Below are 13,410 nucleotides of genomic sequence, written 5' to 3' on the forward strand. Positions count from 1 at the left end.
CCATGAGGCCCCTCACTACACTGGGGTGGGGGAAGCATAAGTCCATAGGCGCATCCTAAAAGGCAGATCCTTTGATTGCATCTAAGCTTGTATATTACTTTAAAACCCCACCATCCCTGAAATCAGTTCACATCTCTAGGCTCAGGAAAGAGTCACATGTTGGTCCCTGCATCCCCACCTGCCAACAGCCTCAGACATTCCTGCATCCATCAATTCATGCATCAATCAACACTTGGACAATATCCATGCTATATCCCTATCCTGAATCCACCACTGCCACCTGCCCTAGACATGCATGCATCCTTCACTAACTGCGCAATCACCATGGCATGAATCCACAACTGCCACCCAACTCAGACATTCCAGCATCCTCCACCAGCTGCACCACCTTTGTGTCCTGAATCCACCATTGCCGGCAGCGTCAGATGTTCCTGCATCCCAAACATTGCGTTCCTGTATCCAACAACACCCGCCCCATCAGCATGTCCTGAATCTAACACTGAACTTCTTTCCTGATTGGCATGAATCCTCGACAATCCCCCGACCCCCTTCCCAACTAACCCAACTAACCGACATTCTCCACTGCCCCAAACTATTTCTTGTACTGCACAGTGTAAGGAAGGCATGGTATCAAAGTAAGACAGACACAAGTGGTCACAGTTCAAGGGTATTTATGAAACTGTAAAAATGGATGAGGTAAACGCCTAATCTAAATCTAAGTCTAAGATGGGAGCAAGTTATGACCATCAAATAATAATAATACAGTCCTAGTGGCGTCTAGTCATATAAACAGGGCCTATACTAAGAAAACCTATTGCCAATCCTTACCACTATGCTACAAAAGAGTGTGGGATAGTGTTCACAAGAAAAGAAATAAGTCTTCTCAAAAGGATAAGTTAGGATGTTATGGCCGGGGTCTCCATTCCCCAGGGTTTTAGCATGAGACAAGGTGGGACTCTTGAGCACACCACACTCCTGGCTTCTCTGGCACAAGCTTACAGTTCCTTTTCTCTATATCAGGGCCATCTGTGCCCATGTCTCTTCTCATGCAAAGTCTCTTTCTTCAAAGGACCTGATATGCCAAAAACAAAAAAACAAACAGTTCCTTCTGGTAACCTTCATGTCAGGTGATTACTCTTCACCATAGGGTCCCCCTCAGCCAGGCTCCGATCCTTCTTTCAGCGTTAGCCTCTCAAAAGCACTTGCCAATTTAAACAGAGGCTTCCGAAGGACAATCACGTCTCGCTGGGTCACTTATTCTATGGCAAGTGCGTGCTTCACAATATCACTGTTCGCACAGCGTTCCACTGAGCCGGGTGCAAACGCCAGTTTCACAATTCCCTCAGTCGGGTTCACACTTTCCACAGTTCACAATTTCAAGATCTCATCAGAAAGCGGGGGTTCCCTTCCCCGAGCTTTCTCTTGGCATCCCTCCGCCGGGTTCACATTTCAACAAAAAAACATTGTAGACCCCTTAGGTTCTTCCCTTTACCTAAGTCCAGATCTCAGCCCCCGGGCAGGCTCTCTCTAAAGCCCTAGTCAGGTTTTCTCTAAAGCCCCAGTCAGGCTTTGCACAGTTCTAGGGTTCACCCCAATTTGCAGGCATCCTTCAATCGGGTTCACGTTTGCCTCCACAATGTGTCAAAGACTTTTGACTATACCAGGGATTTGGTTTGACCCTCATATGTCCACCTTGACACCTCACGCCGGCCTCCCTTAAGGCCTCTTGGTAATTGTTGTTTCTCCTGGTCTGGGAGAGGAGGCGCCATCCAGAGACCTTCGAATGAGCGCCCACGTTGCGCCGGACCACTCTGTCTCTGGTGCCAGATTCCCTCACAAAGGTTCACAAGGTCTCCCTCTACCAGGCTCAGACCCCTCCCACAAAGTTCACAAGGGTCTCCCTCTGGCAGGCTCGGATCCTTCTCAGAATGTTAACAATCTTCAAAGTATGTTTTTGGACTCCCAGTCCCTGAATGCACTTGTGATCATTTTGCTCCCAAATCGTAGCTCCCCAAATCACCATTCCATGTTTTGGGAGCTGTAGGAGCCACAAGGGGGATGTTTCAATGAGGTCAAGGTCTTACCTCCTGCCCCTCATGTACCTGGGTTTGCCTGTCTGGCCCCAGGGGAGGTGTCCTGCTACAGGTACTCCCAGGCAATCCCAGTTTCCCCTGGTCTGGAAGTACAGCTCCCGCCTCCACACTGCAGTCTTCTCTCAAGTAGCAGGGACAGTGCGTGGGTGGTTTTCTCCTCCTCCAGGTCTTCAAGGGCTTCTGCAGCTCACTAGTGCTTTCTTCTTCTCTCCAGCACCTTCCAGCATCCCCAACCCGCTCAAAGTGTGCTTTCCTGCTCTGTCTTTTATGCTGCCTGGGAGAGATATGTGGAGTCAGGTGCGAGTAATTAAAGAGGGAGGCTTGACTTAGTCTGGACTCTTTAATGGGCCAGTCGGCTGTACAAAGGAGAGAGTCTGGTTTCTGTGTCTGTGGTTCCCTGTTGGTAATCTTAATCCTTCCAATCTCGCTCCTCCTCTTCTCAGTGACTTTATAAAAGAACAAAGGGGAGGAATTATGGATATTGTAGTTTTCACTATTAAGTTTATGAAAATCTGGAAAAATACTGTTGAGAAAGGGTGGAGGAGTCTTGTTGTCACTCGCGGTGAGTTGTCCGTGAGAAAGTATCTGTGTCAGGAAGGGGAATGAGGTTGAGTTCCTAAATATCCTACGTGGTAGGATGGGGAAAAGGTGTCATAAGGAAGGGGGTACTGCATCTCACCCTTCAATGTCCCACTTCCACTCCCTGAGGACCCCTCATCCAGGTGATCCTCCCGCACTGGTCCATTCCCAGGAACTGGATCTAGCAGCGATGGCCGTGTCCTGTCCTGGCCACCTGGATGACAACTTCCCTGGGGATCAGCACGTGAGACACCTTCTGGGTTCCCAGAACAACCACAATACTGTGCATACCAATCCCCAGGTCAACCTTCACAAAGTCCCTGCTGCTTAGTAACCTCCAAATGCATTTGCTGACTTAGCTACTGTAAAATAATTTCCCAATTACTTGAGGGGTAGACATAGCCTGGGTGAAATTAGGAGCCTAATAGTTAAATCCCTTCGGATGCATCCACTGCTTATTTCTGTATCCACCTAAATTACTAGGACATGTGTGCTTTTGTAAGGGTTAATGTGTTTTCACCAAACTCCAACTGGATGTATTTATTACCAGATTTTGTCATCTTTTTTTACTGCCGGAAGGAAGGTGGTGAGTTGGGGTGGGGGGTGAAGGAGGTGCGGATTTCTCATCCGGCTTTTGGTGTTAAAAAAACTATTTAAAAATGTGGTAAAAAGAATGTAACCAGTTGATGTTCAGTAAAAATATGTAGGTTCCTTTGTAGAACTATAAATAAGGAAACATGGAATGACCTGCATTTGTGTGTGTTGACTGTAGTATTTGATCCTTTAGCCTACACTTACATGTGTTTGCTGGGCAATGTTTGTGTGATGAGCAATGTTTGTGTGCTGAAAAGCAATGTCGTACGGGGACAAACAATAGTTCCAAGCACCAAAAGAAAAGTAGCCCATTATTGTATTTAATAAGTGCAGACTTAGCTTTGAGAATAAACAGAGTGCTTTACAGAGGTATACAACTGTGCAGATGCATAAGGCAGCATTGTGCAGCAGTAACAACAGAACAAATATCCAGCTGTGGTAGGATACAGAGGGGCACAGAGGAGGGGTACAGCTGTACAGGGTGGCGGGGAGGAGCGTGGCGAACAGCGTCAAGTGAGTCAGGTGGTGCAAGGGGCGACATGATGGCCTATGTTTTGAGGAGAAGCGACTCCTTGAAGAGGTGGGTCTTGAGTTCTTTTTTGAATTGTAGGAGCGTGGGTGCGGGTCCATATTGCCAAGTAGCAATTTGTGACTTTTCACAGAAAACTGATTAGTACCTCAGGCACATTTTGAGCACACAGTTTGTCAAATGGTGCATTGTAAAGCTTGTGAACCAGAACCATTAGTAAAAACGACTAGCTGACAGCGCAATAAGTCATCAATCTGGCCCACACTGGCACACACATCATGCATGCTGGCTTGTTGGGCTGACCCTTTGCACCATTGCCCTATTGGCCTGTCTGAGACTGCTGGCCAGATGTCAGGATTTCAGCCCATTGCCAAGTCAGCTTTCACCACTGAGTTCCCATACACCAGACTGGATATTGGGAAGTTTTATCATATATTACTCTAGCTGTCTGGGAATGGTTATGGCAAAGGTATTCTTTTGTGCTGAATTGAGAAGGTGGTTAGATAACACGTTTAGTGGGCTGACCATGCAAGACTGTTATTACAAGCCTCACCGCCTCCTTTCACCATCGCGCTCTGAGTTGCCTGACCCCCCTTCCTACCTGTATGCATGTAGGATCCAAAGGTGAGCGAGCAGTTCTGCACATCGAAGGGGAAGTTGAAGATGCCCAGATTGCAGGAACTGACCACGCGCAGCATGCGGTCATAACGGATGGCCCCCGTGTGGTTCACGTAGACATAGGGCGTCCGCTGCGACTTGTCCTCATCGATGCTGAGGGGAGAAAAAGGAGGAGGACAGGTCTCACGCTCCAGCCTGTGCCCAGGTATGGCAAGTTTTGGGGAAGGAGAGAAGATGGATAGTCAGGCCCGAGGTCCAGCCCAAGTCAGTGGAAACCCCTGAGCTTGATGTGCCGCTTTCCATTAATTCCAGGGCTTCATCCTTACAGTGCTGGGGGTCGCCATGTGAGAGGGCAATGTGTTCCATCGCTTTCACCAGTGTGGGGCTGGATATGTTTAAGGAATATTAGTTATTATTAAAACGCACAGAAGAGGGTTGGGCATGATCACTTTTTGTTTTATTGAATTGTATCTTGAAATATGTTATTTTCTTGAGAACTAATGTGTGAGGTACTCACCCAACAGTTCAGCTTTATTTAGCTCCCTCTTCTCCAGAGGAAATACTCCCCTCCCCCATCCAAAATAACCCCCTCCCCCATCCATAGGCATATTGTGCATCTTAACTGGAAAGTCCCGCTCTCCACAGCCCACTTCCCATCTTCTCTCACGATTCTTCAGGGTTGTCCAACTCCAGCCCTCGAGGGCCAGAAACATGTCCGATTTTCAGGATGCCCCTCATTAATATTCAAGAGAAAACTGCATACAACTATTCTAAATGTATGCACATTTTATCTCATGAATATTCATGAGGGATATCGTGAAAACCCATCAGGATTCAGGCCCTCTAGGTCTGGAGTTGGACAACCCTGCTGAGATGGACCCAGTTAGTTTCCTTGCGGGGTTCCCGACTCACCCACCCCCCACTTTATAAATGGGCACAATGGCCATTTCAAGCATCAATAAGTGCCTCCCCCAGCTGTTTTTCTTGAGGGGAACAGGGCGATCCCAGGCTCAAAAATGCAATGCCCAGATTGTATTGTAGTGAAGTAGCTGGAGGATTGTGTTCAGCCCAGGTTCAAGCAGGCTTCCATGTTGCTGCAAAGACGGACAGAGCCTTATGTAATGCAGCACAATAGGCACTTCTGGGGAGGGGTAAAATAACACAGCAACTGAGCACCAGAGCTACTGCTCGCATTGGGGATCTTAGATGTACGTGTTTGGGCACCCTTACAGGTAGAGCAATGTCCTTCGTCTGAGGTGCAAGAGGGACGTGATAATCATGCAACCATTCTTTTAACTGAGCTTATGAATCAAGGCTAATGGTGCTCTAATTGGCAATGTATGGTGTATGATCTAGGGCACTGGTCTGCAACCTTTGGCTGTCTAGATGTTTTGGACTACAACTCCCATCATCCCTAACCAGCATAGTCAGTAGCCAGATATCATGGGAATTGTAGTAGTCCAAAACATCCGGAGAGCCAAAGGTTGCAGTCCCCTGATATAGGACTTAACATTGTGCTTTATAAAACGTGGCTGCCCACCATGGTCCCTTAACTCTTGAGTCTAATTGCTCAGTTGGGCTATGGGAGTTTCAATCGTGGGCCTTTCTATATGACTGCAAGCACTGCACTCCCTTGAAAGCTGAAGGCTCTTAGGCAATTCAGAGAGTCCATTCCCCCAATAAGCTCAGACTCAGTCTTCTCTAGCCAGCTTGCGTGCCAGAGATCGAAGAGGCCCATTGGCTCTCATACATATGTACCGCTGTGCTCCTGAACCCCTTAGTTTTCTGAAGAAACAATAGTATGCTACCGGCTCATCTTCCATCATCTAAACCATCTCCATTGCTCAAAATAAAGGGTGCCAATTTTATTGAAGTCAGTCATACAACCCTTTGGGCCTCATTACGACTTAGGCGGTATTCCAGTGGTAAATCCACCCGAATACCATCCAATGGAATTACTGTTATCGCCACTTGGTCCAGCGGAATTACTGCCAGATTACAAGTGGCAGTGGCGTAGTTAATGCCAATTTTCTGAGAGTCCATTGGACTATGTGGGGCATTTTTGGTGGAATTACCACTGGCGGAATTACCACAGCAGTAATTCCACCGTTTTTGTCTATTTTCAGCCGAAAGTTGGAGGTTTTACCTCCAGCATGATGATGGAGGTAAATCCCACACTCCAGGGCCATGCTCGTAGTATGGCGGAGCAGTAAACGTGGCGGTAATCCCGGTACGGCAAATTTTTTCCTGCACTGCCATACTTGTAAGGAGCCCCAAATTGTCTTTGCATATCTACTCATTTTCAAACTGCAAAGCTTGCATATCAAAAACATCAATGCAATAACCACACCATTGATATTTTTGTCGTTGCAAGCACAGTGCCTTTTGGCAATAGAATTGTTATTTTGTCACCTCCCTGTTGAAGTGCACTGCGGTGAAGGGACGCATTGGGAGGTGAGGCGGGCGATGGATGTTTATTGTGCAACATGGAGTACTACAGCACCGGATTTTCGTCGGTGAGTTATAATACAGTTTTCCGGATAAAAGGAACTGCAGGTAATTGGGTTTAAGAAGGTTTGTGTTACAAGCATAAAGGTAAGATGAAAGGGCGGACGAGGCACAAGTCTCCCTTCGAATGAGAAAAGAAATCCATGAACGGAAATTAAGCTATGAAAACATCAATCAAATATCTGTATTTAAATATAAATACACATGTATTTCTGCAATATTTTGTGGCCGAAGTTACCAATTATATCTATTTTTTACTCTTTATGTGTACATTTTATCTTTTTTGGTCTCTGTTTTTTTTTTTTTTAGAAATTATTCAGTATCATTTTTGTGGGACTCAAATTCATCTTGAGAAGCATTACTTACAACTCATAGACGATGATGTCCGGCGTCCATAGGTCCTCCACGGGCAGGGAGATCTTCTGCACCCCTCCGCATTCTGCTGGATCCCAGGTAAGGAACTCATGATACCAGTACTGGAGGAAAAGGGTGAAGAATGAGTAGAGATGGCAGGAGTGAGGCACGTGGGAGCAAAGAGACGAAGGCCCATCAACGAGGAGAAAGCAAAGAGAGGGGAAGGGAGATGGGGGAAGGAAGAGGGAGGGGCACAATGAAGGTGGGAAGAAAGAAGGAAGGAAGGCAGTGAAGGAGAGGGAAAGGCAGGGAATGTGGCAGGGAGGCAGGAACAGGGATAGGTGGAAAATATAGATACAGGTTAAGAGTAGAAATAAACTGCGCTGTCGGAACGGAGAGGTGGTTGTTGTGAAAGATTTCCCAAGTTCCCCTGGACTTTCTGCAATGCCCATCAGAAACCACCAGCACGAGGGAACATGCAGACTTCAGATTCCGAGTAGGCAAACATATGCACAGAGGAATGATTAGCAGTCTTGGCATAGTTTCATCAGTCCATTTTGGCAACAACTTTCACAGACTTCCAGCTCAGGAAAAGTCATGACATGTCGTCCACAAAGTTCACCAGCGCCCTCTGTTTTGAAGCAGCCACCAGAGGCAGCTGTAGGCTTCTGCCAGCAGTGTCTTTTAGAGCACTCATCATCCTGCAGCATCCATTTTCCCCACAAGGGAAGGCTAAAGCCTTTCATGACATGGGCATTATTTCATGATGAAGCCATTATTTCATGATAATAAAATTAAAATTAAAATAAAAAAATAAAAATGATAATAAAAATGGTGGGCTTTCTTTCATGGCTTTGAAAGAACGAAGTGTTTATATTCTTGAACGGTCTGTGACCGACAACACTTTCACCAGGACACTAGAGTTGTTTAGAGAAGCAGAGAAGCAAGGAGTGAAGAGGTTGAAGTGTCGAGAGAGCTGAAGGTGCAGGAGGCGGTGGAGGTGCAGAGAGGTGCGGAGAGAGGAGAAAGTGTTATTGTGGTCCCAAGTGCAGGAGAACACCCAGCTTTATTCAAACATGAACGACCGGGGAAATACAAAAACGTGTTCTCAATTGTGATACTGTAGAACACATGCTTTTAAGTGAAAAATATGTCATAAATGGCATTGTGGCTAATGATAAGAAAACACTTTTATTGACTCACACTATTGGTTAATAAAATATAATACCTATATGTTCAGTAGGCGAAGGGTACTACTATTGGATATTCTTTAACTGATGGCCCCTCCTAAGTTCATCCAACTAAAAATATTACACTTCATACTAGCATTCCATTGTTTGGCACTATACTACAGCAGCCAACCTGGCAGACAAAATCCAAATTGGTCAGTAGTTTGCTTATCCGATCTTGGGCACTTGAATGTGATGCCAGGGTGCATGGTGAGGAAGGAGAGATTAACTGACTTCTATAATTCAATTTGAAGAAGCTTACTTCCTTCCCATTCCCAGGCCTGAGACCTTCATCTGCCAATTTGTTTGTGGCCTTGGCGTTATCCCTGTGTCTGGCTGCACCAAGGAAATAGCAGGTGTGCTTTCTAGTTGATCCAGGAATAGATTATCACTGTTTCGATCACATGGTAGGGGACCACTGCTCAGAACTCATTTTCATATAGTTATTGAGTGTTCTGCTATTCTAACCCGTGTTTGATGCGCTGTGTGTTTATTTATTAAGAGGCTGCTTGGTACGGTAGCTACGTCCACCTGGAGATCAAAGCTACCTGTATTTTCTCACTGCTACCAATAAAAACAAATGAACTTGTAAGAGTTGCATGCTGTGTGCTTCTGGGAAATGTTTTCTAGTGGTTGCGATTCCCTGTTGGGGCCCCCCTGCTTAATGACCTTGATGCCCGAGCGTCTGTCTGAATATCGTGTGGCATGGGACTGCGTGCAAGGCTGTTTTTATATCAGGATTCAGTATTTGAGAATAAAGGCCTTTCACAGTTCTGTTTAAAATGGCGGTAGTCTGGTTCACTTTCCACCATGTTAATGTTCTTCATGTCTCGGTGGAGCACAGGGGACAGGGATGGTATTTTTTTACTGGACATCTGTCATAGATATCCAGTAGAAAGATACCATCCCTGTCCCAAAGATATCATCCCTGTCCCCTGAGCCTCACAGCACCTAGCACACACACACAATCAAAGTGATTATGTGTGTATGCAAGGCGCCGGCGGGGTGCTTGGGGAAAGCATGGTATGTTTTACTGGACATCTATGATAGATGTCCCAAGTGCACGAGAACACCCAGCTTTATTCAACCCCCCCCCCCAATAGCAAAAATCAGCTCCACGGGCCAACACAAACAGAGGAATCCAGTACCGCACTGATCGACCGGCAGACAATGCGTGTGTGGCAAGCACTGTTTCATTAGGATTCACTGAAGCTGGTCTCAATACTGACCCAGGGCCACTGGCCCCTCGAGAATCACCACGCATCAGAAACCTAACTTTCTAGCCTTGATAAAGACCTTCAGATGGTCGAAACACGTGTCAGCACGCTTGGTGATTAATATTTAAAAGATCATTTAAAAAAAAACATGATGAGATCACAACTACACGCATGGACTATACCTATCATAACTTACAGTGAACTTAACAAGCGCTCATAAGGATCTGTACTGGCACCATCCATGTAGGTACCCAACAGAAACCTACCTAATCTAGACTTGGGGCTCCTGAGCATGGGCCCTTTTGGTTCCTACAAACCGGCCGCAGGTACAAGGTAACCCGGTATCACATAAGGTGTCAGGCGCAGCCACCACCAGTTCCCAGTGCTCTCACGACTTCCTAAGCACATACAGACATGCAGTTCCCCAGCCAGCATTTCCAATGATCTGTGCAAGGCTGGCGAAGCAAAGCACCCCCAGCCTTGCATGGCTCATTGAGCATGTGTGGCTGGGGAACTGAACTCTCAAAGGAAAACATTGTTTCCTTTTAACAGTTCAACTAGCCCAGGAGCGCTCCCTCAGCTGGAAAAAGCATCTGAGGGAGTGCTCAGTATGTCACTAGGCTGGCTCCTCGGCTCCGCTATAATGGGTGAGGCTTGCCCATTATGGACGAGCCGCACCTGCCCAGGGCGCCCCCTGCCCCACGTTTTCTTTCCTCCCTTAAAAATGTATATATAAGAGGATGGTGCGAAAATCCACTAGAGGTGCAGGCCCAATCACAGTAAGACAATGACAAAAGTATTTTCTGGAATACGTGGGAGGAGGAACATGCTTGTGGCAGAACAGTGAAGAAGTTAGCTGACGCTGCCATCTTTGACACAGGAGGCGTCCCTGAGATCACGTGGACGCCGCCATGATCGCCGCCCCCACGGTCACCTTATGGTCAGGCGGCAGCAGCATTACAACAGGGGATGCCGTGAAGGTTCACGGCCATGCGCCGTGTCCTTCTCTTCTTCTCCTTGCATCAGCAGCTCTGCCCCCTGGATCTTTCTCTGGGTGGGGCACCCCACGGGCTGCTGCGCACCATTGGATGAATCTATGCCCTGGGGGCCACTTGAGAAAGCGGCCCCAGCTAAGTCTTTTTCTTTCTCTGTCTCCTTCTCTGAACTCTTCTATTTTCAATGGCTCTTTTTTAAATCATCCTTCCCTGCCTAGCCCATTCCTGGGCAGGGCAGTTATTTTCTTTTTCTTTTAAACATTCCATCCAGCGCCATGGTGGGCTGGATGGTTTAGTCTGACTCACATACACAGCACACACATAAATACCTTTATTGTGCTGGTGTCTGAGTCTTTATTTCTAGATTTTCCCTTATGGGACAAGCATGTAGCCCCTACTAGCCAGGCTCTGTGGGCTCCGAGCCATGGGCTACATGTACATGGTGCCAAATAGAACTAGATTCACAAGTTGTATCCTCTGTGTAGCCACTTGGCTTCACAACACAGCTCGTTGATAATGTTTCTTTTCAGTTTACCTATTGTGCAACAACTTTGAGCTGATTCTTGCAACAATGTGTTTTAGTTAATGAATCCCTGAACTGTATTATAGGAGAACATTTTTGCTTATGGATGAGTGTTTTTGCCAGATAGCGTAACTGTTTGCCTGACGTTTTACAAAGGTGCTAGAGTGTGGGGGGGTCTGGGGAGGGGGGGGGGGGGCTATGTGTGCATTGTGTTTATTAAAGCAGATTATATTTCTTGTTAGGAAGAAATCAGCAGTGTGTAAGCAAAACAACGATCCGTCACTGCTATAGCTCCTTTCTGGGCCATGCAGGGTAGGTGCTGGCCATAGAGATCAAAACACGGATAATGCTGCAGTGCAAACAGGAAAGGTATTAAGGGAGGATGGTGTGTTCAGGAGAAAGGTGCAGGGGTTGCAGAAACCCCCACCCCTCCATATGTAACCCTGAAAGAACTATCATTTGGAATTGTTGCTTTGAGTTGCTCTTTGCCTGCACATCTTCCCAAAAAACATGCCAGAAGAATTGTGCCCTGGCACATTCTAACATCAATTCAATGCAGTAACTCTTTGATGGCATGACTTACAGTGAGCAAATCGTTTTTCGAATTCAGATGCTCTTGATTAGCATTACAAATGATTTCATTACTACCAAAGTGTTCACCTTACAAACTAGAGAACACTCTATGTCTGAACCCACCCACATGCCACCGAAGGGCAGCACACTTTTGTGTCGAAGCTAGGTCAGCGCTCAATAAACACAATAATAATAATAATAATAATAATAATGAGTAGATGAAACCTGGATGATTTCTGGGCCATGCAGGATAGGTGCTGATCATAGATATCGAACCCAGACACGGATCCCCCTCTCAGCCCCTAATGTCCAAGTCGGCAAGGCCCTGACCTTGCATCCCACGTCACAATCAATTATTAAAAGACGGCATGGCTCTCCCGCCAGACACAGCGTCACTCCAGCGCTCAGCCCCTCATTTTATTGCATCAAGCAGAGCTTTCAAAAGGACAGGGTGGGCGGAGGCATAAGAGACTCTCACACAGAAGCACAGACAGAGGGAGAGCAAGCGATAAGAAGAGTGAGTGAGCCGGAGAGCATTCAAGACCACACTAACAGAGGAAGGAGGGAAAGAGAGGGACAGGCTGCACTGAACAAAGAAAGAGGAAGAAACAGGCTTCACAGGCAGAGACTGTGAGAGCAAAACAGACCCCAGAGAGACAGGAACAGCACAGCAGGCAATGTGACTCTCATCCACAGGAACAGAGGCAGTGAGTGAGACAGAGAGAGAGATAGGGAGATGCAAAGAGAGAGAGAGAGAGACACAGGGGAGAAAGGGAGTGCAGAAAGAGAGAGAGCTGGTGCTAGATTGGCATAGGGTATGAAACGTCCATCTAGAACACAAGAAATGACCTACCAGCCGCAGCCACAGGAACGTAGTAAGGATCTGAGTTTTTTCATTCTACACAAAAAAGAGAAAGCAAACACTGCAAACTTGCTTTTTTACAATCTCGATTTCTGTGATAGCCCAGGAGTTACAGTACTACCATAGGGTGCACATTAACACACTAGGACTTCTCTCCTGCGCCAAGCCTGGACATTCCAGGACCTCACACCAGTCTACCCCTCCCAGGAACGTCTTAGAAAATATCAAAGCAGCGCCAAGGCCCCTCTACCTCACACCTGTCTACCCCTCCCAGGACCGTCTTAGAAAATATCAAAGCAGCGCCAAGGCCCCTCTACCTCACACCTGTCTACCCCTCCCAGGACCGTCTTAGAAAATATCAAAGCAGCGCCAAGGCCCCTCTACCTCACACCTGTCTACCCCTCCCAGGACCGTCTTAGAAAATATCAAAGCAGCGCCAAGGCCCCTCTACCTCACACCTGTCTACCCCTCCCAGGAACGTCTTAGAAAATATCAAAGCAGCGCCAAGGCCCCTCTACCTCACACCTGTCTACCCCTCCCAGGAACGTCTTAGAAAATATCAAAGCAGCGCCAAGGCCCCTCTACCTCACACCTGTCTACCCCTCCCAGGAACGTCTTAGAAAATATCAAAGCAGCGCCAAGGCCCCTCTACCGCACACCTGTCTACCCCTCTCAGGACCGTCTTAGAAAATATCAAAGCAGCGCCAAGGCCCCTCTACCTCACACCTGTCTACCC

At 47.0% G+C, this 13,410-nt stretch overlaps 1 protein-coding gene across 1 annotated transcript in view; it reads right to left on the reverse strand.

Annotated features, from left to right (window-relative positions):
* The window catches only part of LOC138492966 (5-hydroxytryptamine receptor 3C-like), a 50,457-nt gene that overhangs the window by 16,028 nt on the left and 21,019 nt on the right, over positions 1-13,410 (reverse strand). Inside the window, exons 4-6 of the mRNA XM_069620244.1 lie at positions 12,666-12,710; positions 7,288-7,397; positions 4,397-4,566 (exon numbers count right to left, since the gene is read on the reverse strand). Coding sequence (XP_069476345.1) covers positions 4,397-4,566; positions 7,288-7,397; positions 12,666-12,710 — 325 coding nt within the window. The remainder of the gene's footprint in view (positions 1-4,396; positions 4,567-7,287; positions 7,398-12,665; positions 12,711-13,410) is intronic.

Source organism: Ambystoma mexicanum, chromosome 10, assembly GCF_040938575.1.
Source record: "Ambystoma mexicanum isolate Mex_15411 chromosome 10, UKY_AmexF1_1, whole genome shotgun sequence".
NCBI lineage: Eukaryota > Metazoa > Chordata > Amphibia > Caudata > Ambystomatidae > Ambystoma > Ambystoma mexicanum.